Below are 23384 nucleotides of genomic sequence, written 5' to 3' on the forward strand. Positions count from 1 at the left end.
AGATATGGATAGACTAGAGAGCTGTGAAATCACCAACTGTATGGAATTTAACAAGAGCAAGTGCCAGATTCTCCGCCTGGGATGGGGTAATCCTGGTTATACGTACAAATTAGGGGACAAGAGGCTGGAGAGCAGCCCCACAGAAAGAGATGTGGGGGTTTGGGTGGATGGCAAGTTAAATATGAGTTAAATATGCCCTGGTGACAAAAAGGGCCAACCATGTCCTGGGGTGCATCAAGCACAACATAGCTAGCTGGTCAAGGGAGGTGATTGTCCCACTGTACTGCACTGGTGCTGCCCCAAGTACTGTGTGCAGTTTTGGGCACCTCAATATAAGAAGGACATCAAACTATTAGAGTGTGTCCAGAGGAGGGCGACTGAAATGGTGAAAAGGCTCAAGGGCAAGACTTATGAGGAGTGTCTGAGGTGACTTGGTTTATCCAGCTTGGAGAAAAGAAGGCTGAGGGGTGACCTTATCGCAGTCTACAACTTCCTCAAGGAGGGCAGTGGAAGGGGACGTGCTGATCGCTGTCTGGTGACCAGCAATAGGACACAAGGAAATGGAATGAAGCTGCATCAGGGGAAGTTCAGATTCAACGTTAGGAAAAGGTTCTTCACTGAGAGAGTGGTTGGTCACTGGAACAGGCTCCCCAGGGAGGTGGTCATGGCATCAAGCCTGTCAGAGTTCAAGGAGCATCTGGATGATGCTCTTAGTCATATGGTTTAGTTTTAGGTAGTCCTGCGAGGAGCAGGGAGTTGGACTCGATGATCCTTGTGGGTCCCTTCCAACTTGAGATATTCTATGATTCTGTGACATTTTCTTACAGCTGTATAGTATATTTAAATCACAACCTTAAATTTCCTGAAGTTAAAGAAAATACTACAGAGACTAACATCAGCCTAACTCCTGGACCTCATCTTCCTCCTTTCTCTCCCTCTAGTCCCTCAAAACTGGATGATTCAGCAGTAAAGATCTGAGAGCTCTCTTCTTGATTTGCATCTGTTCTTCATTTTCATGGTACCTCTAAACTGAAGATTTCACCTCTCTGGACTGAACCTGTTATCTTCTTACTGTGATAGGTTTTACCCATCAAGACAGGCTCTCTTTTCATTGATGAAGATGGCTCAGCAGTTTATACCCATGAAGTTTACAATTTCATCAGCAAGAAAGAAGACAAACAAGCAGGGAGATACATTATGAAACACACTTCCAGCACTATTTGTGAGATGATGGATCCTGAAGGAAATCTTTTCAAGGTAAAATACATGGAAGGAAACAAGTTTCTTCATTTTAAGTAATTTTACCTTATAAACATCTCTCAAAGTCAGCTTGTAGCCTTGTAGTACTTATTCTTAAAGTAGCCTGACTAGCCAGAAGGAACAGCTCCTGAATCAGTTCTCTGAAACGTTCCTGAGGATGTGATGGGTTTCCCTTTTTTGGTATTTCCCCCTTTTCAGAGAGATTGAAATAAAACACATGGTCTACAGTTTACCTCACCTGTAAAGTTACCTTAATTAGCATGACTTGTCTTATAGCAAAAAATCATCTCTGCAAATGAAGGTTAAAAATGAGAGAGGATATTGGCTTTTCAGAAGGTCCATAGAAACACTCTAATCTGCCTGGTAAGGCAAATATTGTTGTAAAAGGTATGATTCAGTCTTTAAAGTCATACTGATTGTGCTGTGATCTGTTCACACCTAAGAGATCTTTTTGAGCTAGGTTAGTACTTAGTTTTGATTTCAGGAAACTTCATCTAAGTGTCTGTGGCCTACATACTGTTTTCTAATTAAAGGTTCTAATTACAGATTCTAAATGTGACATCCTTAGAGTATACTTTGTGTTGTTGCAATTGTAATCATTACCATTTTCCCAGATTCCTGTGAAACAGCACTGAGGTTCCACTGGACATATGCATTATAATACAGTTTTTAACCTGGTTTCCTAGGCTGAAGAAAAAGTGCTTATATAAATCTATGCTGTCTGTCAATCTCTCCGTAACAAATTTTGAACTAATCAACAGAGGGGTAGAAATTCCAAAGATATCAAGTTCCTGCAAAATCAGTGCAGTTCAGAGCAGCACAGAAATTGCTTGGCATCAGCGTCAGCACATCCTGCTTTTTCTCAGCTGATACTTAGGGAACAAAGGAAGGAGGCTGGGGAGCCTGTGGGACAGTTGGAGGTATTGTGGGAGCAGTGATCACAGGGGATATGGGAGGTTGTAGTAAGAAAGGTGAGATTAATGGTTGATAGGGATGGCAGCCAGGTACAGGTGTAATAGGATTGATTCTTCCTCTGTCCTAGTTGCACCTGAGACCATGGCAAAATGGGCATGCACTGAGTGTGTCAGATTCATTTCAGAGACTGCCCTTTGAGTCACTCTGGGTTAAACTGTATCTTCCAAAGGCATCTGTCCTTCAACTGACTACACTAAGAATTAGAGGCATTGTTATACCTTGTGTGCATATATTAATGGCACATAAGTTAATAATCACAAGAAGGAACTACTGTAGAAATTCATTCAGTATTATCATAAGATTATCTGAGACTGTATTTTTAAAGTGAATAAATGCCTAAAAAGGGACCCCTCTATACATATATACCCTTCTATACATATATACCTATATATATCTGTAGGTAGATAAATATAAATATCTAATCTGTATCTGTATCTATCTATATCTCTTCATATATCAACATGTATATAGATGGGATTTATACATACATATATACACCAGGTATATATAGGTGGATAGATAAATATATATAACGCATATATATTCTTTTATATATATTCTTATATATAAATATATATAACGCATTAATATCTCTTCATATATATGAAGATATATAACACATTCATAATTATGTATATGTCTATATGCTAATGTTAGTTAATATTACATAGTACATACATATATATAAATATAAATGTGTATATATATCTAAAAATGTGTATATACATACAGATGTATGTATCTATACAGGTATATAGGTAAATGTATAAATATATGCGCCTATAGATACACACATTTATACACATGAAATATGTGTTTTCTGTCTCTTTCACTGGGCGAGGTCATATTACAGTTGTTTTTTTTTTATTACAGCAAGTTACTGTTTTAAATGTATCATGTAACCCAAGCAATTTTATGTAATTTCTATTATAGGTCATGGCTGATGGCAGCACATCTGTTTGTGTTCCTAGCATTGGCTCTGATGACAAGGAAGACAGAAGTTCAGCATCAGCACTCCCAGAAGTTAACAAACCTATCACTTATGATGAGCATGTCCCCAGGTAAACTGCACTGGATTCATAGGTTTACACTTTCTTTCTTCACTACACTGTATTTGTACAGGGTTTGTAGATTTGCACTTCCTTTGTTCAGTACTCTGTATTTGCACATTTCATGTCGTCATCTTTTGTCGAGTTCCATTTTTTTGTCATGTCATCACAGTACTTTTTCATTTTTGTCATCTAGAAAATAATGCAATTTGAAAGCCATTGGATTTGATCAGTGCAGTGGGTTGACCTCGGCCAGCTGCCAAACACCCACCCAGCTCTCTCTCTCATCCAGTGCTCTCTCACTCCCCCTCTTCAACAGGACAAGGCAGGAAAATAAGATGCAAAAGGTCGTGGGTCAAGATAAAGACAGGGAGGTCACTTTCCAATTACCGTCACAGGCAAAATGGTCTCAACTTGGGGAAAATTAATTTAATTTATTGCTGATTAAAATAGAGTTGGATTGTAAGAAACAAAGATGAAAACTAAACGACCTTCCCCCATCCCCTCTTTTTCTCAGGCTCAACATCACTGCCTCATTCCTGACCCCTCTACCTCTTCCCCATCCCAGCAGCACAGGGGATGGGAGGTTGTGATCAGCCCATAAGAGATCCTCTCTGCTGTTCCTTCCTCCTCACACTCTTCCCCTGCTCTGTCGTGGGTCCTTCCCATGGGCTGCAGTCCTTTTGGTTAAACCTGCTCCAGCGTGGGCTCTCCATGGGCTGCAGTTCCTTCAGGAAATATCTGCCTGCACTGGCATGGTCCTGTCCACAGGCTGTAGGGGAATACTTGCTCCACCATGGTCTCCTCCACAGGCTGCAGTGTGGATATCTGCTCCACCACGGTCCTCTCCACAGGCTGCAGAGGAATCTCTCCTCTAGCACCAGGAGCACCTCTTCCCCCTCCTCCTCTTCTGACCTTGGTGTCTGCAGGGCTGCTTCTTGTACTTTTTCCCTCACTCTTCACTGCCTATGTGGCATTTTGCCCTTTCTTACGCACACTTTCCCTGCGGCACCACCTCTTGGCTGAGGGGCTCAGCCATGTCCTGCGGCGGGTCTATTGGAGCCGGCTGGGACCATCTGTGTCCTGCCTCCTATGCCCGATGCAATTGGGTGTGTGTGGCTGGCTGTGTAGGTTCTTCATCATCTATGCGGATGGTTCTGGAACTGAGCTCCTGCGGAGCAGAGACGTACACGAGTATCTTGCTGAAGCCTGTAGTGATCCCACTGCCGCTGTCTTGCAGGATCCTGTACAAGAATGTCCAGGTAGGAAAATTTTATTTCTTTTCCGACAAACTAATAACAGAAATAATTACAAAGGTGGAGTCAGAAGTTTCAAAACTCTTGTTTGGACAGGAAATTTGAAAATGTTTTTCCCCATGTAGAGAGGCACCCACACTTCTGGCAGTGAAGCATGGGGAAGCTTGTGGAAAACTCTGGGAAGCAGAGAATTAACTGAATGACACTGTGAAGGGATAAGTGAACAAACAACTGGCATATCTTTACCCATTCTCAGACATGCAAACAAAAGCGATTACCAAATGCATAGATTCTCTGTGTATTTACCATCAAAAAATCAAAAAATATTGAATGTATCACAGTCTTCATTAATCATATAGCTCTATTTATCAATGAAGACAATGATACTCTGATGTTGACCCTTAGTCTGGCTGTTGGAAAGGATAAATACATGTTATTAAGAAGCTGGAAAAATATGATAGGGGATGCCAAAAGTGCATGGCACCAACCACCTCGTAGTAGCAATACAAGAAGTTACATCCTGAAATGATTGGTCATCATTGTAAAGTTAGTTGGGGATACTGTGTTTCTATAAAATACACTGTGGTGTAACAGGTAGATCCTAAGAAAATAAATGTATCTTTAGAAAGACAGAAACGTATGGTTCCCCTGGATATGAGGGGATGATAAGTGCAGTTTGCTTCAAGCCGTAAAGTACTAAGACATTATCAAAGATTTGATCATAAGCATGGGGAACAGCTTTCCCACCTACTACTCTTACCAGGTTTTACACATTTTTAAATGCTGCTTCTGTTCACAATAATGACCAGTTCCCCATTGTATAAACTGAATAAAATAATTTTGCCATGAGAAAAGGAAAAGAGAAAGGGCACTGAGAGAGACAGAAAGATAAGGAAGGTGGAAAGATCAGGAAGATGGGAAAGATACATACCCCATGAAAATCCCAATCAAGAAAACCTGCTCACAACCAGCAGTCATTTGTAATTGTAGCACGTTTGCTTTTCCAGACTTCATACTCCACCTTTCTCAATACTGGCTCTATTTGCCTTGACACCAAGGCTCTACAATTTTGTATCATTGTGAGAAAGTACCACAGTGGTCATATCCATTTTGAAGGCCACCTATGGGGTAGATAATAGTAGATTAATTAGATTTTGGGTTGGGCTGGAAAAAATATTTTGAAGAACATTAAAATGAATCAGAACAATAAAAAGAGATAATAAATAATCTCTAATGGAATCCATCCAGTGATCACATTGTGAAGTATAAAATACAGTGAATAATTATGCATGTTCTGAATACAATGTACGTCTGAGATTAGTATTCAGTAAATGTAGGTTAATGGTCTGCTCTTCCTGGTTTGGGATACTCTGCACATTGTACTGAGCTGTTACGCAAGACTCAAAGCAAGTAGCATAGGCAGTCTGTTGTTAAACATGGTCTGGGTAATCTGAACTTGTCCAACTATTCTATAATCACCTCAGTGATCTGATATTATCCGTAGCCATAAGCACTGCATTTTCACATGGAGTTTTACCACTTGATAATAAGGGGTTTTTATACTTAGGTAAGTATATTTTTCTGGAGGTTTGAGACACTTGCCCATCATTTTTGGATTTGATCTGATTCTTAGCAAAATGTGTCTTTGAACCAGGTGTTTTAAGTATTACTATCCTCCGCCCTTTGGCTGAAGACTCCCCCTGGGTAATGAAGAAAGAACCAGAGAGTATTGTTCCTCCAAATCTTCAGTCAAGAACCCGGGAGACATTTTCTCCTCTTGAGGTATAATTGTTCCAAAATTGTCTTTTGCTCCTTAAGCAATAGATGTTTATCACAGTGGAGGAAATGGAGCTCTAAACAATGTGACATTGTTAAGTCCATTTTATTAAGCAGGCAAAGCAAGGGGCAGGCTGTCAGGGCAAATGTAATCACCTTGGGCTTCTTCTGCTCTCAGTAAGGTGATATAGCAATTTTAAGGGGAGTGCATCCTGCCAAATGAAGAATTTTTAGAATAGATAAATTGTGCCCAAGAATCTACTTACTTTATTGTCTAAATCTGTGATGCTGTAAGGAGAGCATGTGCTTTTCAGCTGAGACACACATTGCTGGTATCTGCATTTAGTCAGTAATATAAGTAGCCTCTTGCTCTTTTTGCTTGTTCTTGTCTATGTTCAGAGGAAGATCACAGGTCCTTCAGTCAGAACACATATTTGGAGGGGTCTCCGCATTGGATCCAAAGAGCAGACATGCTTCCCAGTACCTGTGCGAAAATGTCCTAATAAACTGCAAATCCGTCAGCTATTCCAGTATAAGCCACTCAGTGATGAACTAAGAGAAAAGCTGCAGCTGTCCCTTAAGGTAGTACAATCACATTTATTCATTCTTCCAGTGAGCAACAGAGAAAAGAGAAATTGGGTGACATGAATTTGCAGTATATGCCTGAGACAAAAATTCTGCTACTTTTGAAGAATAATCAATGTGTTCTATAATTTATTCATTTAACATATTTTGATGATGGCATTGCAGACTGAATTTGAAAGTTAACAGCATGTGAAATTTGTGAAGGTAGTAGCATGTTGTAGACAGTTAGATTTTTTTTTTCCACATTACATTTCAAAGAAGACATGCTTGCAATAGAAAAATATTGACAGCTGTTCAGCCTTGGCATGTTTGGGACATGCCAGTCTATCAGAATTAAATTTTAACCTTTTACAGTCTATAAAAAGAAGTTCCACACCAAAATCCCAAGGTAAGTCTCTTCATTGACCAGACCTGTTGTTGGCTTTTAGAGAAAGAAGAATGCTGTTTATTACATTGGGAAGGAAGAAATGCAATTATTGACACTGAGAAAACATTTGTAATAATTGTGTTAATGTGCAATGGAAATATCCTCATTGCTCATACATCAATATTTAATTAACAGATTTTTCCAGAAAGAGGTATCTTAAATCTTTAGCCAAATACTCACTTTGTCAGAACTGAATCAAGATCTAAAGAAAAATGTACTCTTCCTTTCTCCATCTCTTTTAAGATTTAAGAGGTATAACGGAATGAAAACGAACTGGAACTGGAATCAGATTGCTTCTGCAAACCTTGTCTATTCATAAAGCTCGGTACTGCATGTAGCTTTCTAGCAGAGTGGTGTGCTAGGACAACCTTCTGTAAGGACCCTTTTTTCCATCCAACTGATCTTCTAAAGCATAAAAAAGTGTGGGAAAAGTGTTCTTTTCTGTAGCACTTAGTGTGATTCTGGCAAAGTAAATATCTGTCTAAAAACAGAGCTTCAGATTTTTTTCTGAACCTAATTTTTCAATTATGATGTTGCAAATTTCCTTTTCCCTAATAGGAGATCAAACAGGAGGGAGATAGAGATCACAGTGTTTGTTAGAGCACCTTTTATTCATGAAGCTGATCTTAATAATATAATTGATTATCATTAGTAGCAGCTATTTACTCAACACATTCCTTTATTCACTCACATAGTTTACTCAAAACTTGCATGCTCACTCGTACTTGCCTGGCTGCTGCAACAGCTGGGAGGCCAAACCTACCTGCCTACCCAGAAGCAGGGGGTCACGCTGATGCACCAGGGGCATCTAGATAGCTGCTGGATGTGGTCTGAGTCACACAGTTCATTGGGGATGCTAATGTGTGCTAGTGGCCTGGTAGAGATTCAGCAGACTCTTGATGTCCTTAGTATATTAGTTTGTGCAGATTCAACAGTCTTGCTAGTCTTCAGAGTTGATTAGTCCTTGGTAAGCTTTCACCTGCTACCTTCCCAGCAAGTACTCCTCTCTTTGACCTGCTGAGTTTTTTAAAACTGTTTCTCCATGCAAACCTTTAGATACCTATATAACCCATTCACACAAATTCACAGAAGGAGCCTTTATGACATTGAGAAGCAGCATATACGTCCATTACTTCTACGAACTCTTTTCTCTATATATGTGCCCCTTACGTCTACCTCTACAAAGAAAACATCTGCATCTTTCTTGTTCTTTTTCATTGTTCCACCAGGAATATATAGACAACATTTTAAAGCAGGAAAATGAGCTGGAAGAGATGAATGTAAAAGAACCAAGAACAGAAGAGGAAAAGGAGAATGCTGCAAGTCTCCTTGAACTGGTTACAGTGAGAAAAACACAGTTTTTATCTATTTTTTCCAACAAAACCATTGTATTGCATTGGATATGTCAGCCTTAAAACACAGCATTATCTGTTAATAAAATAGGAAATGTTAGGAGAGCACAGCACCAGCTCTGCTGTAGTTCAATGGTAAAGCAGAGCCACACTCAGCATTCAGCTGGGTTACTGAATGGCACTACTGCTATTTTGGGGAAGCAATGCTCAAAACAGTTCAAGAGTGTGGCTGTATGGAATGATGCATTCCCAAACACACAGGCCAAAAATACTGAAATGTGTATATCCCCCAACATTAGGATGAGAATGTTTCCAGTCTGTTGTCATTGCGGCTTGTAGAGAGACTTGTATTTCAACCACAGCCATTTCATAGAATCATAGAATCATAGAATGCTTTGGGTTGGAAGGGACCTTGAGAGATCATCGAGCCCAACCCCCCTGCAGTAAGCAGGGATTGAACCTGTGAACTTGGCATTATGAGCACCATGCTCTAACCAACTGAGCTAACCCGGCTGGTTTTTCCATAGTGAGAGTTTAAACCCTGCTTTTGGGATAATCCAAAAACAATCTGGGGGCTTTTTTTTGTCTCATTTAAGAAATACTTTTACTTCCATTTAGTCAAAGATCTCTCCAGTTTTAAATGCTGTTTATTTCCTTTTCCTAGCTTTCTGGATAGATCTATAACTTTACTATTATTTTTCCTTACAAGCTTAAAAAAAAACCCATGTAATTCTAGAATTGTCTCTGAACTTTTTAGCCAGGTTAGCATTTTCATTTGCTGCAACTACAGCCTATTTTTTTTATATAACAAGCTTCTGTATATATTCTTGCTCAGTACTTTCAAGTGACATACAAATTTTAAAAAGAGAGTAAAGAAATATCTAGCAAAAAAAACAGGAAGGAACTCACACCTTTCTGGAACAAGGAACACAAGAGAAGTGATGTATAGGTAACTCCGTCTGCCTCTATCGTCTAGGCAGACATTTATTTGCTTTGGTGAGATCCAGGTGCTGAATCTCACATGCTGCTCAGTTCCAATGGACTTGCCTAGTGACTATTGTTGGTTGTACCAGCTACCAAAGCACATTTCCAAGTACAGATTTCACATTGGACAACTATTTTTCTGAGCAGTAGAGCCTCACTGTGGACCTGCTGTGACCCGGGAATCGGTGTCACGCTCCTCCCAAGTCTCCACTGTTCCCCAGGTCTGTTAGAACCTAGACTGCCTGGTCACAGGAATTCTGGTTTCCAATTAACTGCTTCAGGGACAACATAAGAATACAGGAAACAGCTTAGTTTAGAGTCTCTTACCCCTCAAACACTTTACTGCAAACCAACCACAAAAGAGCTCCTCAGTAATGAAGCCTACAAATTCCTGAACATATTTCCCGTTTGACTTCTTGTTGTGACCATGAGTTTTAGATCTGGTTCAAATCCTTTGCAGGAGGGTTTGAGTTTGAATGTGAACTGGCTTAGTTGATTTAATAAACGGCAACCATATAAAATACAAAGCCATCTGTGAAGTAGGTCATCAAAAAGGAAACAAATACCTGTTCAGACCAGGGAAATTGTACTTCATTTCCTTTTTCACCATGTTTTCTAACACAGTGAAATACCTCCATTCTTGTAGTCTCATTCTCGGGTAATAAGATAACACTTGTTTAGGAGAGAAGTCCTTTGAACAGGATGCTGCTATTGTGAGGTCTGTTTCTCACATGGTCACAGTTATTCCTTCTTCATTGCAGTCCTTCCCTAACTGGGAGAAGTCAACTGAAAATCTCAGTGATACAGGTAATAAAAATTGAATATCTGTCTTTTAAAATTGTGAAATACTATAATAAGGTTTTAAGTACTGTAGTATTATTTTTAAAGAAGGAACACAAAAGTGAATTCATCTACGTGCTATGTACGTGCTTCTGTGTGATTCTCACAGGTGATTAGGACGTGTTAGCATCAGTGATTCAGCACCTCTAAAAAAACAGTTCCTGTGTTTAGGGATGTGTATTTAGCATTTTGACTTACATTTCCACATGTATTTCTTAGGTATAAGAACTATGACAGTACCCAAGTATCAACTTTTCAGACAAGTTTTTCAAAGCAACTGGATCTGGATAAGTCCTGGTTATTTATTACACTTGAAAATCTGATCTCAAATGATCATGTGTTTTGGCTACATTAACCTTGCCTGTGGGAAAGATGGAACAATGTATTAGTTTTCCCTTGTGGATTTCAGTTGAAGTTTTCATAAGATACTTGTTAACATTTAGTAATGTTTTCAATAGGTACAAATAAAAATTAAGATGTTTGTTTCTTTTAAAATCCATAAGCCTTTTCCATTAAAAAATCCATAGCATTCAATCCCATAGTGATGCTAGCTTTTAAAGTGTTATTTTTCTGCCCTTCCTGCCTTGTCAAGAGTATTTCTGCTTGTTTAAAAAAGGATTGTGTGCAAAGTAAATGGAAACTGCTGCAACAAATGCATACTACACAGTTTCCTGATTTAAAAACATAATTAAAATGGAGGTGTACGTGCAACATACCATTATTAATGAAGAAGACAGTGTGAAAAAGAAGCTTTTTAAGATAGGCAAAAATAGAAAAAGAAGGAAAATAAAAGTATATTTTATGGTGAAAAAGCTGACAAAAACCCAAACCAAAACAAAAAACTAATAGTGAAGTCTTCAATTACATAATTCCCAAAACACTAAGATATGTTGTCATAATCAAATAGGATCCTATCTTTCAAATACTCAGATCTAAATTTTCCCATGGAAATTTATTTTCAACCAAGGAAATTTCTTTGGACTCACAGTTTAGGTGTGAGGCATGAAGCAAGCAACACGTTTTATAGATGATGTCAGAGGACAGGGAAACAGTAAAGCCCCAAAGCTGGTCACAGTCTTAAATATGGAAAGATTAGCTTTTCTCCATTATACATATTGAACTAGTAGTTCCTTCCATGAGAATGTTGATTATGGCTTCTTCATAGCCACAATTAAGCACAACTTAAGTAAGCTGAAAGTAATAAAGGTCCCTGAAAGCCCACATTATTTTCTTCAGCTGGAGATAGAGACCTGGAATGTTGCTCCCCAGTCAGAAAGTGGCTGAATGTCAGCAACTTTTCCTATTCACAGGCATTTGATTTGTATCTTGAAAGAATATAAAGATATTTCAGGAAATACAGGGTAGGGGTACGAACTTAATCTGCTTCTGGTTCTTTCTACATTGAATTGAATTAATTTCCTATCTGTTACTGTTCTAAATTTGATTTTGGAATTAAGTTCTTTCTGCCTCTTCCCTCCCAGTAATAAAGAATTTGTTAGGTTTTCATCAAGTGATAGGAAGATGCATTAAAAATATATCATTTTATGGGTTTTATTCATAACACTTAGCAGTGCTTAGCAGAACATGCATATTCAATAATACTCTTTACCTTGCAGCTCACATAACTGGGCTGTATGAACAGGCAGTGTCTTCTCATCGCCAGTGTCACACAGAGAAGACAATCCCTACCCAAAGAGAGGACCAACAGCAGAAGTTCAGGTAGGACAGACCACTGAGAACTGATGCAAATGTAAATAACATTAAGGATGGAACCAAGCACATGTACAAGGCAACGTACTTTACTGTCATCAAGGATCAGGACCTAGATTTCTAGATATGTATCACAATGTTTTACTAGCTTTTCCTGTGATTATTTTGTTTCTCTGTGCCTCTTCTTTCCTTATCTCAAAGATACTTTAAAGTTTGTTGGAAAAGAATTTTGAGGGTTTCTTTGATTGAGTAATATAATAAAAATGGAGATATCAGTGAACAATTTTGCTGCAAACCATACAAGTCAAAGTCAGGAGTCACCTGAGATGTTAATATAAAATACTGTCATAAAAAGCATTCTCTTTTCAGGGTTATCTTGTAAATATTTTTGTGCTTATAAAACATAATGCTAGTTTTCTTATTTTCACTACTTTTTTCTTCCCTGATCATTTAGCCCAGAAGGAGTAACACCAGTGTCCAAGTGGCAGAGCAGACTGGAAGCGTACAGGTAATAGTATTAGTAGGACAGGAAGTTAATTATTTTAAGACCCAACTTAAGTCAGTTTTTGGAAAGAAAACCATTGGGTAATGGTTCAGTGGTTTGCTAGCAAATAATGGGATGTTTTCTGCAACAGAAATGCTGAATGGATGGTTTGAGTCTCTCTCGTTTTTTTCAAAACCTAGCAGTGTTACTGTTAACTTATGCTATTCAAAACAAAGCTGAAGTCAGAAGTCCTGTGTTCTGTTTTCTGGTTCTGCCAATAGCGTGGAAAATAATTTATATTAATATTTTCAAATGCTGATGCTTTGGGTTAAGATTCGAGTATTCCACATTTCCCGGCTGATTTTTCAAATAGAGCCCCAGACACATGTCTATCACATGGTGGTGCTTCAAAGCTTCTCAAGGCAAAACAGTCCCAGCTCTCTCAGCCTCTCCTCATACGAAAGATCCTCCAAGACCTTAATCATCTTTGTGTCCCTTTTCTGGACTTGCTTCTTTAAGTCCATGTCTTTCAATGTATCAGGGAACCCAGAACCAGACACAGTACTCCACATGTGGTTTCCCTAGTACTGAATAGAGGGGACGGTTTACCTCCCTACCTCCTTGGACCTGCTGGCAACCCTCCTCCTCATGCAGCCCAGGATTCTGCTGGTTGTCTTTGCCGCAAGGGTGCGCTGTGGGTTCATGTTCAATTTGGTGTCCACCAGGACCCCTAGGTCCTGCTCTGCAGAGCTGCTTTCCAGCGGTGGGCGGAGTGGCTTAAGTCCCCCATGAGGACCAGGAATTATGAATGTGAGGCTTCTTCCAGTTGTCTGAAGAAGGCCACATCTACCTCTTCTTCCTGATCAGCTGGTCTATAGCAGACACCCACAACAATGTCATCCATGTTGGTCTGCCCACTAATCCTAATCTATAAACTCTCAGTTGGCTCAGCACCACCCATCCTCAGGCAGAGCTCCATGCTTTCCAGCTGCTCTCTTACATACAGGGCAACTTCCCCTCCTTGCCTTCCTGGCCTGCCCTTCCTAAAGAGCCTGTATCCATCTGTCAGAGCACTCCAGTCATGTGAGCTACCCTAGCGCTTCTCTGTGATCCCAATGAGGTCATAGCCCTATGAGTGCACACAGACGCCTAATTCCTCCTGTTTGTTACCTGTGCTGCCATGCGGTAGTGTACAGGCATTTCAGAGAGGCACCTAGCCATGCTGGTTCCCCATAATGCCATCCTGTAGGCATTTCCTTATTTACATGCATATGCTTGGTGTGACCCCACTTCAGCCCTGCTTTGTTGACTGTGATTGTTCACATCATCCCAGGCCCTTTGCTTGCGTACCACGTCCACTGCTTCCTCACTTGATTGTTGAGGCTTCTCTCCCTCCCCACTTCATTGTGGTTCACACTTCGGAAATGCAGCTGCATTTCTGAAGACATTTTAGGAGGTAAAACATGTGGACAGTAGGTAAACTCATTATCTTTAAGAAGAACCTTAAGATTAGGGTCATCTTAAAAATCAACACCTTAAAACGCCTAAAACAAAAATCAACACCTTGCTTAAAAATCAAGCAAGGCCCATTTTGCACATTCTACTTTGGGAATGACCTATAAATCAATTTTCTGTTTGTAAAGTATTTCTCATGGGGGTTCTGAGGTGCTATTATCTTCAGATTAGAAGTGGTTTTACAGGAGGAAGTGTGTATGTGTATAAACATAAAAATCTTTGTAACGCTTAAAGTTGTATTTAAAGCTGACCCTAAACTTTAATTCTAGTCTCCTTTACTTCCCTTGCTCTCTAGTTTTTAAAAAATTGCCCTTTATCTCCCGCTGATGAATGGTGAAGCTGTTTGAGTTCAAGAAAAAAATCTGTATAGATGCTTTGAAACAACATATATTTCTAAAAATGTATGTTTTGGAATCATTAATTTTCAGGAGAATTTCGGCTCAGGTGTAAATCAAAAGTCACTGGATTTCAATCTGCAAATATGGTAATTCACAAAAGCAATTGGAAAAAAAATACAAGTCATCTCAAAGCCACTGTTAATTGAGAGAAAAGTATGATTTTTTGGAAAGTAAATTTACAGACTCCTATTCTATGGACATAAATAATTATATTGCTGCATTACATAATACTTTAGTACCACACAAAAACATCTCATTTAAGCATTGTGCATTAAAACTATTATCATTTTCAGTTCTAAAGAAAAGGGCTTTTTGGATTTGATAGAATGTCAAATTCCTCAGTGTAATCCAAGCATAACTGTCTACATTTAAAGAATTAAAAATATGCATTTAATTTATGTAGAAATGAAAACCTGATGCATGAACTAGGGTTAACACAGAGAAAGTTATCTGTAACATACATTCATTCACAATGGAATTAGAATAGTTATATTGACAGCTATTTAGGTCATTTACTATTTCTTAAATTAAACAGAATAACTTGAAATGGTGATGAACTAATATTATGATCAAGAACTTGCTTTTTCTTTCTTTTTGTGAAAGGTTAAATAGCAATTGAAAACTAAGTTCTCTTCCATACTACTTCTTAATTACTTTCTGACTTGCAGAAGATAAAAAAAACTTTTATAATTTCAGATTTATATTTTAATATACCATTTTACACTCTTAAAGTATGACTTTAAATATATGTATATATGAGTAGCCAGCACTCAAGAGCATCATGTGCAATTCTAGCTCTAAAGCCAGGGTCAAAACTCTCAATATGATTAATGATGATAATTTTCATAGCTGATATTAGACCCTGCAAGCCAGTGAAACCATAGTAGTGTAAAACTGGACTAAATGAAGCTGAAAACATAACCAGTCTTTACTCTGGTGAATCTTACCTTCATAAGTTTGAACAGCTTTTTCTGTATCCACAGAGCCATCAAGTTTTTCTGTGGTAAAATGAGGAAATTAGATTAATTTTGTATTATAAATTTTAGCAATGCATCTGAAATACCAATTCTCAGATTTAAATGTTTGTTGGAAGGTTGGAAAGACACTGTTGGCAGTCTCAGACATGTTCCACAAGGTTTAGAGAACAGGAGAATGTTTTGAGGAGGAGCTCTTTGTAGCCGCCAACACACAGTTGATATGCATTTTGATCAGGTCCTTCATGAATCAGTATCTGAGGAGGACATTTTCTCTGCATGCCAGACTAGCCCGTTCTTGATCTATCACCAAGAAAATTGCCAATTACAAGAATATCGCTCAATGTGATTAACCAGAAAAAAAATGCCACTTGCCTTTATCCCTTCCATTCCTCAATGTTTCAGACATAATCCTGAAAAACTGTGTTAACTCAGTTGTAATGCTTTTTTCTTTCTTTTCCTTACCAACAATGTTAAAAATTTCTTAGGAAAGAACTTGATGAAGAAAAGAAGTCCTTAATGGCAATAAGAAACAAAATAATTCCTCCGTATTTTGAATCAGAATTCGGAAAGGAGTTTGTCCTGAAAAAGGTAATGTAGGTGAAAACTGGATGAGTTTGTGATAGGCCAGGTAGTTTCTGTCATAGTCCCACAAAGACAGTTGTGGGTTTACATCTCAGCCTCAATTTATCTCGAGAAACCATTACAGAGGACAGTTGTGTCAGAATTAATACTGGGAATTGTATGCCCTTGTCAAAGGAAACATATCTCAGAGGGGGTATATGTTTATTGAGTACAAACTCTGTAGATTCCTTACATAAACTCTGGAGAGAGTCTGATTCAGAGAAGAAACTGAACCTCGGGTCTTTTCACTTACCCCTCAAAAACCTCTCTCTTCTAACTAGAGAGGGAATTAGTAAGACTAACTCTCCTGGGTTAAAGGTGGCCGTGGGAACTTTCCTGTTGTAATCTTACCTGATAAATGCTGTAAGTGCACAAAGCATACTCAGAAATGTACTTTGGAATCTGAAGTATACTGATGTATATTTTTTATAGTTACCACTTTGGTCCTGCTTGTTTCCTTTGGACCCCTTTTCTTTTTTTTTCCCGTGGGGGTTGGGTGAGGGGTGGGGGTGGGGTGTCTGCTGTTTTCTCAGTGTTTAGTTGGGAGACCTAAGCCCTCTTTCTTACTTTTCTCTAGTGTCCTGATGTGGAAGCACTGTCTATGGAACTTCCTCCAGTTCAAAAAAACCAAAGTGGGGATTTCCCCCTAGAGATGATCAAAAAACCCAGCAGAGGTAATTTGAGCTCTTCTGTCTGGTAACATTTTAGTATCTTCTTCATTGTTTTATCCAGTTGCCTCATTTCATATTGCAGTTAAATTTAAGATTACATTATCTGACCCCATGTATTCCCAGTCATTTTGACACATGAAATGCTTGGACCACAATGGCTATATCTATTCTGATACACGAAACATACCCAGCAGCATTCCCTGACATTGAGATCCACCGGTATGGAGTAGGCTGTGTAAATTCAGTCTTCCAAAACAAAATGGCCTTTTCCCTGGCCAAAACTTGCGTACCTGAGAGTGGTTTTGGGTAGACTGCAACGTGGCACAGTCAATATGCAGGTGTTCTAACAGTTTAACAATATAGATTATCATGTTCCAGTATCTGGGAATGTTCCTGTTTAATCCACTAATATAAAGGTGGTCTATGAGACTTCTGTATTTAGTGTGTTAAAGGAGCCTTTGCAGACATCACTGAATGTGGAAGCACCATAGGCTTTGGATGCAAAGCTGAAGAATTGTGCTATGAATGAGGGGTGGATGGCTGCGAAACGCTCAAGAAAAACTTAAATGGAATAAACAATAGGTAGGGGTGCATGAGCAAGAACTGAGGAGGCCAAGTTTAGAATAAGACTAGTATGACTGTAGGAAAAAAAAATGGGAGATGGAATTCTGAAACTCAGTGGTAAGAGGGGCAGCTTGCGGACTGGGACAAAAGCAATATGGAATAGGAAACATGCAGGCTAAGGATAGTTTGAAAGATAGAGGAGGAAAGCAATGACTGGATGACAGGAAGCAGTGAAAAAGTGAACCATCTTAGGTTTGAGCTTTACAGCATTGAGAGGAATACTTCAGTTCTGTTTGAAAAACAGCCTTGACAAGTTACTGAAATCACAGTGAGATTAAAAGTCACACAGAGCAAAGAGTCGTATCAGGAAAGCAGTCCTCTCTGGGGCTTTATCAGACCCCCACTAATTCCCATATTTCCTCATTTTGCAGTCACCACATTGCAATCACCAGAAGACCTGTGCTGGATTGTCTGTTAGCCCTTTATGGCTTATTGCTCAGTTAGCCAGAGAACAAGAAATGACTAATCACAAGATAGGTATTTTGTGATCCCTGTTGCCCACAGGAGAAAAACGTCACATGCAGAATTTGCCTAGCCTCTCATGGTTATGCAGAGAGCTTTCAAAAGTTGTCTAAATTCAAGTGCCAAAGACTTTGTCTTTTTTTTTTAATGTGTTTATGAAAAGAATGATGATCATGAAAAACGCTTCTCACAGTATTCCGTTATTTTCCCTTTAGCATCTGAATGTCTCAATACCACGAGTGATTCCTCACCTTCACCTGGCCTTCTGCTGCAGGCTCATTCCAAACAAAATGAAGGTTCCAGCAGCACAACAGGTAAAGCTGCCTTCCAGAATGTAGTTTGGAGCAGATTAATCTATCTTGTTACAACTTGTGACAAAATATTTACAATAGAAATTTAAATCCACCTATGTCTGTTCAGCATTCTGAATATGTCTGAATGCAAGACTGGCAGAAATGGAGGGAGGTATAAAACCAATGGGAGAGATTCCCTCCTTCACCCTAGGAGACTGCTATAACAATGTGGGGATGATGGGGAGGGTAGGACTGCAGACAAAGCCAAGAAGTAATTTCTCTACTTAAAAAAAATTGCACAAGCCAATTTTTCCTGCTCATTAAGGCCTGTAACACAAGACTCTAGAACAGAGTTTGCTGTGGTTAAATGGTCTTTGCCATTCAAACCTCCCCATTTAGTTTTGCTTTCCTTGCTATGTCTGCTGTCGTTCACTCTGTTTATGCATCTGCTTGTGGTGACAGCCTTGGGTGATCACCACTGGAGAGCGACCAGTCTGCTTTAATTAGCCCCAACCTTTGGCTCTCACATAATGCCACAACAGCTGAGCTCTGGCAGTGCATACTTGCAAAATCTATCCTTGCATCCCCTAGTTATAGCTTCCCTTCTCCCCTTCCTTTTCTTTCCACACATACTGGTACCCTTTCTTAAGTAGTGGGGCTCTGCAAGAACTGTTGCCTTCAAACTTGCTAAATTTCCTCTGTTTTTTATGCATAATCCATAGACCTCAGGGCAGATGTACTAATCGGTACTTCCAGAGCCACACAGTAGGTGACAAAAGGATCAGCAGTTTGGGGAGGTGGGGAGATGCCCAAACTACACCAACTTCTAATGTCAAAGCACAAATTTTGCTTACCTTTAGGCAAAACAAGAAATGCTAGTGTTTTTTTCCATAATGTACATGCTTAGGTTTTTTTTTTTATAAGCTCTGGGCCAGTTGCTGTGTAGGTGGGAAGCCCCTCTCTACCACCTGCATTTGTTGTCTGGAAATAAGAGGGGGAATCTAGAGAAGATACTATTCTCAAATAACGTTTCTGCCTCCTCACAATGACTAACTGACTAGACTTAGCATTCCAGCTAGACAGTGCCTGCAGTCCAAACTGAGAAAAAACAATTCTCTTCAGAACAAAATATTGATGTAGAGGTTGAACCCTGGTGAGAAGACAGCCACCATAATTGTCTTGAGTTTTCCCTCCAGAAGTTATCAGACTTCACAATAAGCTAAATGTGTCTTAGGCTGTCAAGCAAAAGCAGCTGTATTTAGATCTAAGTTCCTCTGGCCATCCCTATGCTCAGTCTATCTACATTATACAGTGGGGCACATTTCAAAGATGACAAGGTAGCTAAGACCATCTTAAGCTCGGAATCAGAAGCATAAAGGTCATGCATATGAATTAATTGTTGCATTCAAGACAATAAAGCCTGCTCAGAGACAGGGCTTCCTAACTGGTTGTGCTGGCAGAGCTGTACTGCTTTGGGGCCTGGACTGGAATTTGTTGTTATATGGACATACAGATTTTACTTGATCAGCCTGGGTGTTTCTGCACAACTGGTCATTGTGCAGTGCAGGCATGCTTTTGGAATAGTAATGTCCTCGACTTTGATTTTAATGCTTGGGGTTTTGTACTTCCTCTTCTGTTTTTAATCACTTTCACAGGTGTTTATATCTTAATTGCAAGTTTCCACTGAGATGCTGCCAACTAATTAGTTCCAATAATTATAGTACAGCTTTATTTACTAGTTAAATTTTAATTCCTTGCTACTATTAGGGGGTTTCTTAATGCCTTTCTTGACTTCTTAAATAAAAATTAGACCAATTCTTTTGTCCTTGTGCTAATCAAATGCTTTCATAGAAAATAAAAGTCTTTGAACAAGAACTTCAGGATTAGGCTGAATATAATGCTTTGTTTTTCGTGCTTTTGGAAATCTTTCCTTCCCAGACCTAAACAAGGCTGCAAGATCACAAGAGACACCCTTTCAACGTAAAGTTCAGAGTCTGCTGGTGAATGTTGCAGGACAGCCAAGAACAGAAAAAGTGAAATTACCGTCATCCCTCCAAGGGAGACAACCAAACTCCATACCAAATAAAAAGGTAAAATAACATCTTTTTTGTTGATATTAATATCCTCTCAGTCATCTCTTTTGCATGAAAAATTCATTCTGGATCAATACTGTAAGGTATTTTGAATCTGTTTACTGAAACAATAGCAGCTGCAATTTATGTGTAAGTTTACTGGCAATTCTAAAAGTACCTTTCCTCTCAACTGCTAGGACAAACTTGTATGCTGAAAGCATAGTTCTGCACCAGGCACCCACATGAAAGCTCTGATTTCCAAAAGAGCAGAGCTTGCCCCGTTCCTCCAAGACATCTGAACAGCTTAGTATGTCTGAAAACTCACACCAGTATACATTTGTGGACAATATTCAAAGTGCCTCTTCAGTTTTTACTCAAATTAGGGTGTCTTTTTGTAATTCTTCAGGATGAGTGAAGAGAGGTCAAACGTAGGTTAAATAACTCTGAACCTAACTTGATGGCCACCAACTTTATCTGTTGTCTAATATCTTAATTCTGTTTGCAAAGATAGAAGATCCTGTTGCAGGAAAGGTCAACACATCTTCTCTTGCAACAAGAAGACAGCATCTTAGTGGCTTCCATCTCATTCCACCCAGAGTGACGCTTGGAGTGCTAAAGGAAGGCTGCACCTATGCAGTCACTGTGATCCTGAAGAATGTTGGTGTGAACTTCTCAAGGTTAGTTTGAACTCTTAGTACCTTGGTTTTTAACTGTCCAAATATGCATTGCTTGTTAATTGTCACCTTCTGATCTCATTAACATGAGATAACAAGTGGTATTTTTATATTTGGAATCATTTGATAATGACTGATGGGATATAGGAGAGGAGATAATATTAGAAATACTTCAGTGTTATTTGCATATTAGTGTTATTAGGAAGATGGAGACCAGTAAGGAACAGCAGTTCCTGTACGCATAGTCCTGGCCCATCGCAGATTATTTATGGGTTCTTATTAAACTTCTCAGGTTCAGGGACCAAATTCCTTCATGGTAACCAGTATTACATTTGGCTTTGGGAAATACTGCTGGATGCTGCCAGTCAGACCATCTAAATGGGCACAGCTGTATTCAGGCAGCCACGTGCCTTTAGCTGCACTGAAAAACAGCTGCAGTGATGACACTGGGAACCAGCAGAGGACGAGGATGAAATAAAGCATTTATTTATGTACACATTTCCCTTACTCAGCGTCACCCCAGTCAGTGTGTGGGAGAAGATAGCGCCACAGTGTGTTCCAATGTGGTGAGCCTAAGTAAGTCCATTTCTAGGTCTGCAGTCCAGCAGATTGTCTCTTGCACTGCATGACAAATCACAAGAAATTATCAGATTTACCCAGCCACAGTTTAGAGAATATATTAAATACAGTAAGAAAATGCTTGTGACTGCTCTTTTTTCTGTGCTAGAACTACACAGTTCTAGTGGTTTTACTTTAGCGATATTCAGGCAGGTGTGCTTATGACCTCTGTCCTCCCAGGTGCCATACATGTGACAGAAAAGAGTGCAAAGCATATTCCTCCCACTCAGTTTGCTCACCTGCATTTGCCTTAGCTATGCTATATGTACCTTGCTTATTTAGCTTAAAGGAGAGCCTGCAACAACGATCTCTAAGTCCTTACACCTTCTGGGCTTCCACCTAAGGTTTGTCATTTCAAAATAGCTTCATTTGAATGGTTATAATCCCACCAGATGGTTTCAAGAATTGCACTACTTGGGGCAAAGCTTTCATTTCAGATGGCTCAAAAGCTCCAAAGCCAAAATGAAGCTTTTTACATTCCTGTGTTCTAAGACAGCTATTCCCACCAAAGTTTTCCAATGTCAGCTTCTCACTTGCACCTATCCTAAATTACCTCCTGCAGCTGGAGACATTCTTAGTTTATTTAGCAATGACAGCTGCTATTTAGGCCAATCTCATCCATTTGTCCTAATAGACAGTTATATACTCTTCTCTCAAAAAGCTAGAGTAAGCTAGGCTTGGACCACTCCTGTTATATGGGCTTTTTTTTTGCTAGACCCACAGGTCCCAGGAGAGGGAGGCTAACTGAAAGCATGAAAATAAATGTCCTACTGTCATGTTGGTCTAGGTCATGAAAAAGGTGGTTCCTCTTCTTGGCACTGGTAATAAATAGTCTTTGTTTTTTCCTGCAACATTAGCACTGGTTAAGGAAACCAGTAAGGACATTAAACATTCTTGGACTCGAGTGTGCAGGTCTCACGGCCCTGATGTGCTGCAGCTTATGCATGCTGTTTCTTTGGAGCACTCTTCAGATAAGCAAGCACCTGCCAAACCCCTTTTCTAGATGCAAGTGACCTACAGTCTGATGGCCTCTAAAAAGGGAGTTGAGAGAGGTGTCACAGTGACACTACCTCAGCAGTCACAGCATCCCTTTACTATGGTACCACAGCGCTGGAATGAAATAAACATATACATTTATGTCTGACATCTGTTGTTCCTCCTCCTCGAGTATCTAATTGTCATCAAAAGAGGCGCTCACAGGAGACTTACCCTGCTGGGATCATCATGATCTCTTGGGGGAACTCAGCCAACTAGACACTTTAGAAAGCTGTTCAAGACCAGCTGAGAGACTACTGTACAGCTTGTTCCATCAGGATAGATGGCAGAGGTAATTTTTTTTTTTTCTTTTTTAATCAGCCTAGTTAGATATGGCATCGAAGAGACTTTTTTTTTTTTCCTTTAATGCACATTTAAGCATCATGGTACATGCCAGGATAAATCAGTAGATCACATACCAACATCCTAGAGCTCAAGATGTGCACATTACTTTTTTTTTTCATGCCAGGGCACTATATGTAGACAGTCAAGGAAAATACCACCATGATTCTGATAAATCTAGCTTATCTTTTAAGCCTTTTACTAGATGCTTTGAGAGGAGAGCTAAGTGACTAACTGCTGAATGACAGCAGAACATGCTGAGGGCAGAGGTAGGGCAAATGGTGGGCAATTCTGAGCCACATCTTCCTCACACTGAAGCCAAAACTTTTTGGTGACAGGGTCAGTAGTTAACTATGTGCCTTCCAAACTGTCCATACCATAGCC

General features: G+C 39.4%; 1 protein-coding gene across 1 annotated transcript in view; it reads left to right on the plus strand.

The window, feature by feature from the left end:
* The window catches only part of SPAG17 (sperm associated antigen 17), a 119561-nt gene that overhangs the window by 92417 nt on the left and 3760 nt on the right, over positions 1-23384 (plus strand). The window contains exons 31-44 of the mRNA XM_075709244.1: positions 1081-1257; positions 3169-3296; positions 4416-4546; positions 6195-6322; positions 6716-6898; positions 8558-8671; positions 10426-10471; positions 12121-12223; positions 12669-12722; positions 16074-16176; positions 16787-16883; positions 18182-18280; positions 20198-20349; positions 20839-21008. Of these exons, the coding sequence (XP_075565359.1) occupies positions 1081-1257; positions 3169-3296; positions 4416-4546; positions 6195-6322; positions 6716-6898; positions 8558-8671; positions 10426-10471; positions 12121-12223; positions 12669-12722; positions 16074-16176; positions 16787-16883; positions 18182-18280; positions 20198-20349; positions 20839-21008 (1685 nt within the window). The remainder of the gene's footprint in view (positions 1-1080; positions 1258-3168; positions 3297-4415; positions 4547-6194; positions 6323-6715; positions 6899-8557; positions 8672-10425; positions 10472-12120; positions 12224-12668; positions 12723-16073; positions 16177-16786; positions 16884-18181; positions 18281-20197; positions 20350-20838; positions 21009-23384) is intronic.

Source organism: Pelecanus crispus, chromosome 1 (genome assembly GCF_030463565.1).
Source record: "Pelecanus crispus isolate bPelCri1 chromosome 1, bPelCri1.pri, whole genome shotgun sequence".
Lineage (NCBI taxonomy): Eukaryota > Metazoa > Chordata > Aves > Pelecaniformes > Pelecanidae > Pelecanus > Pelecanus crispus.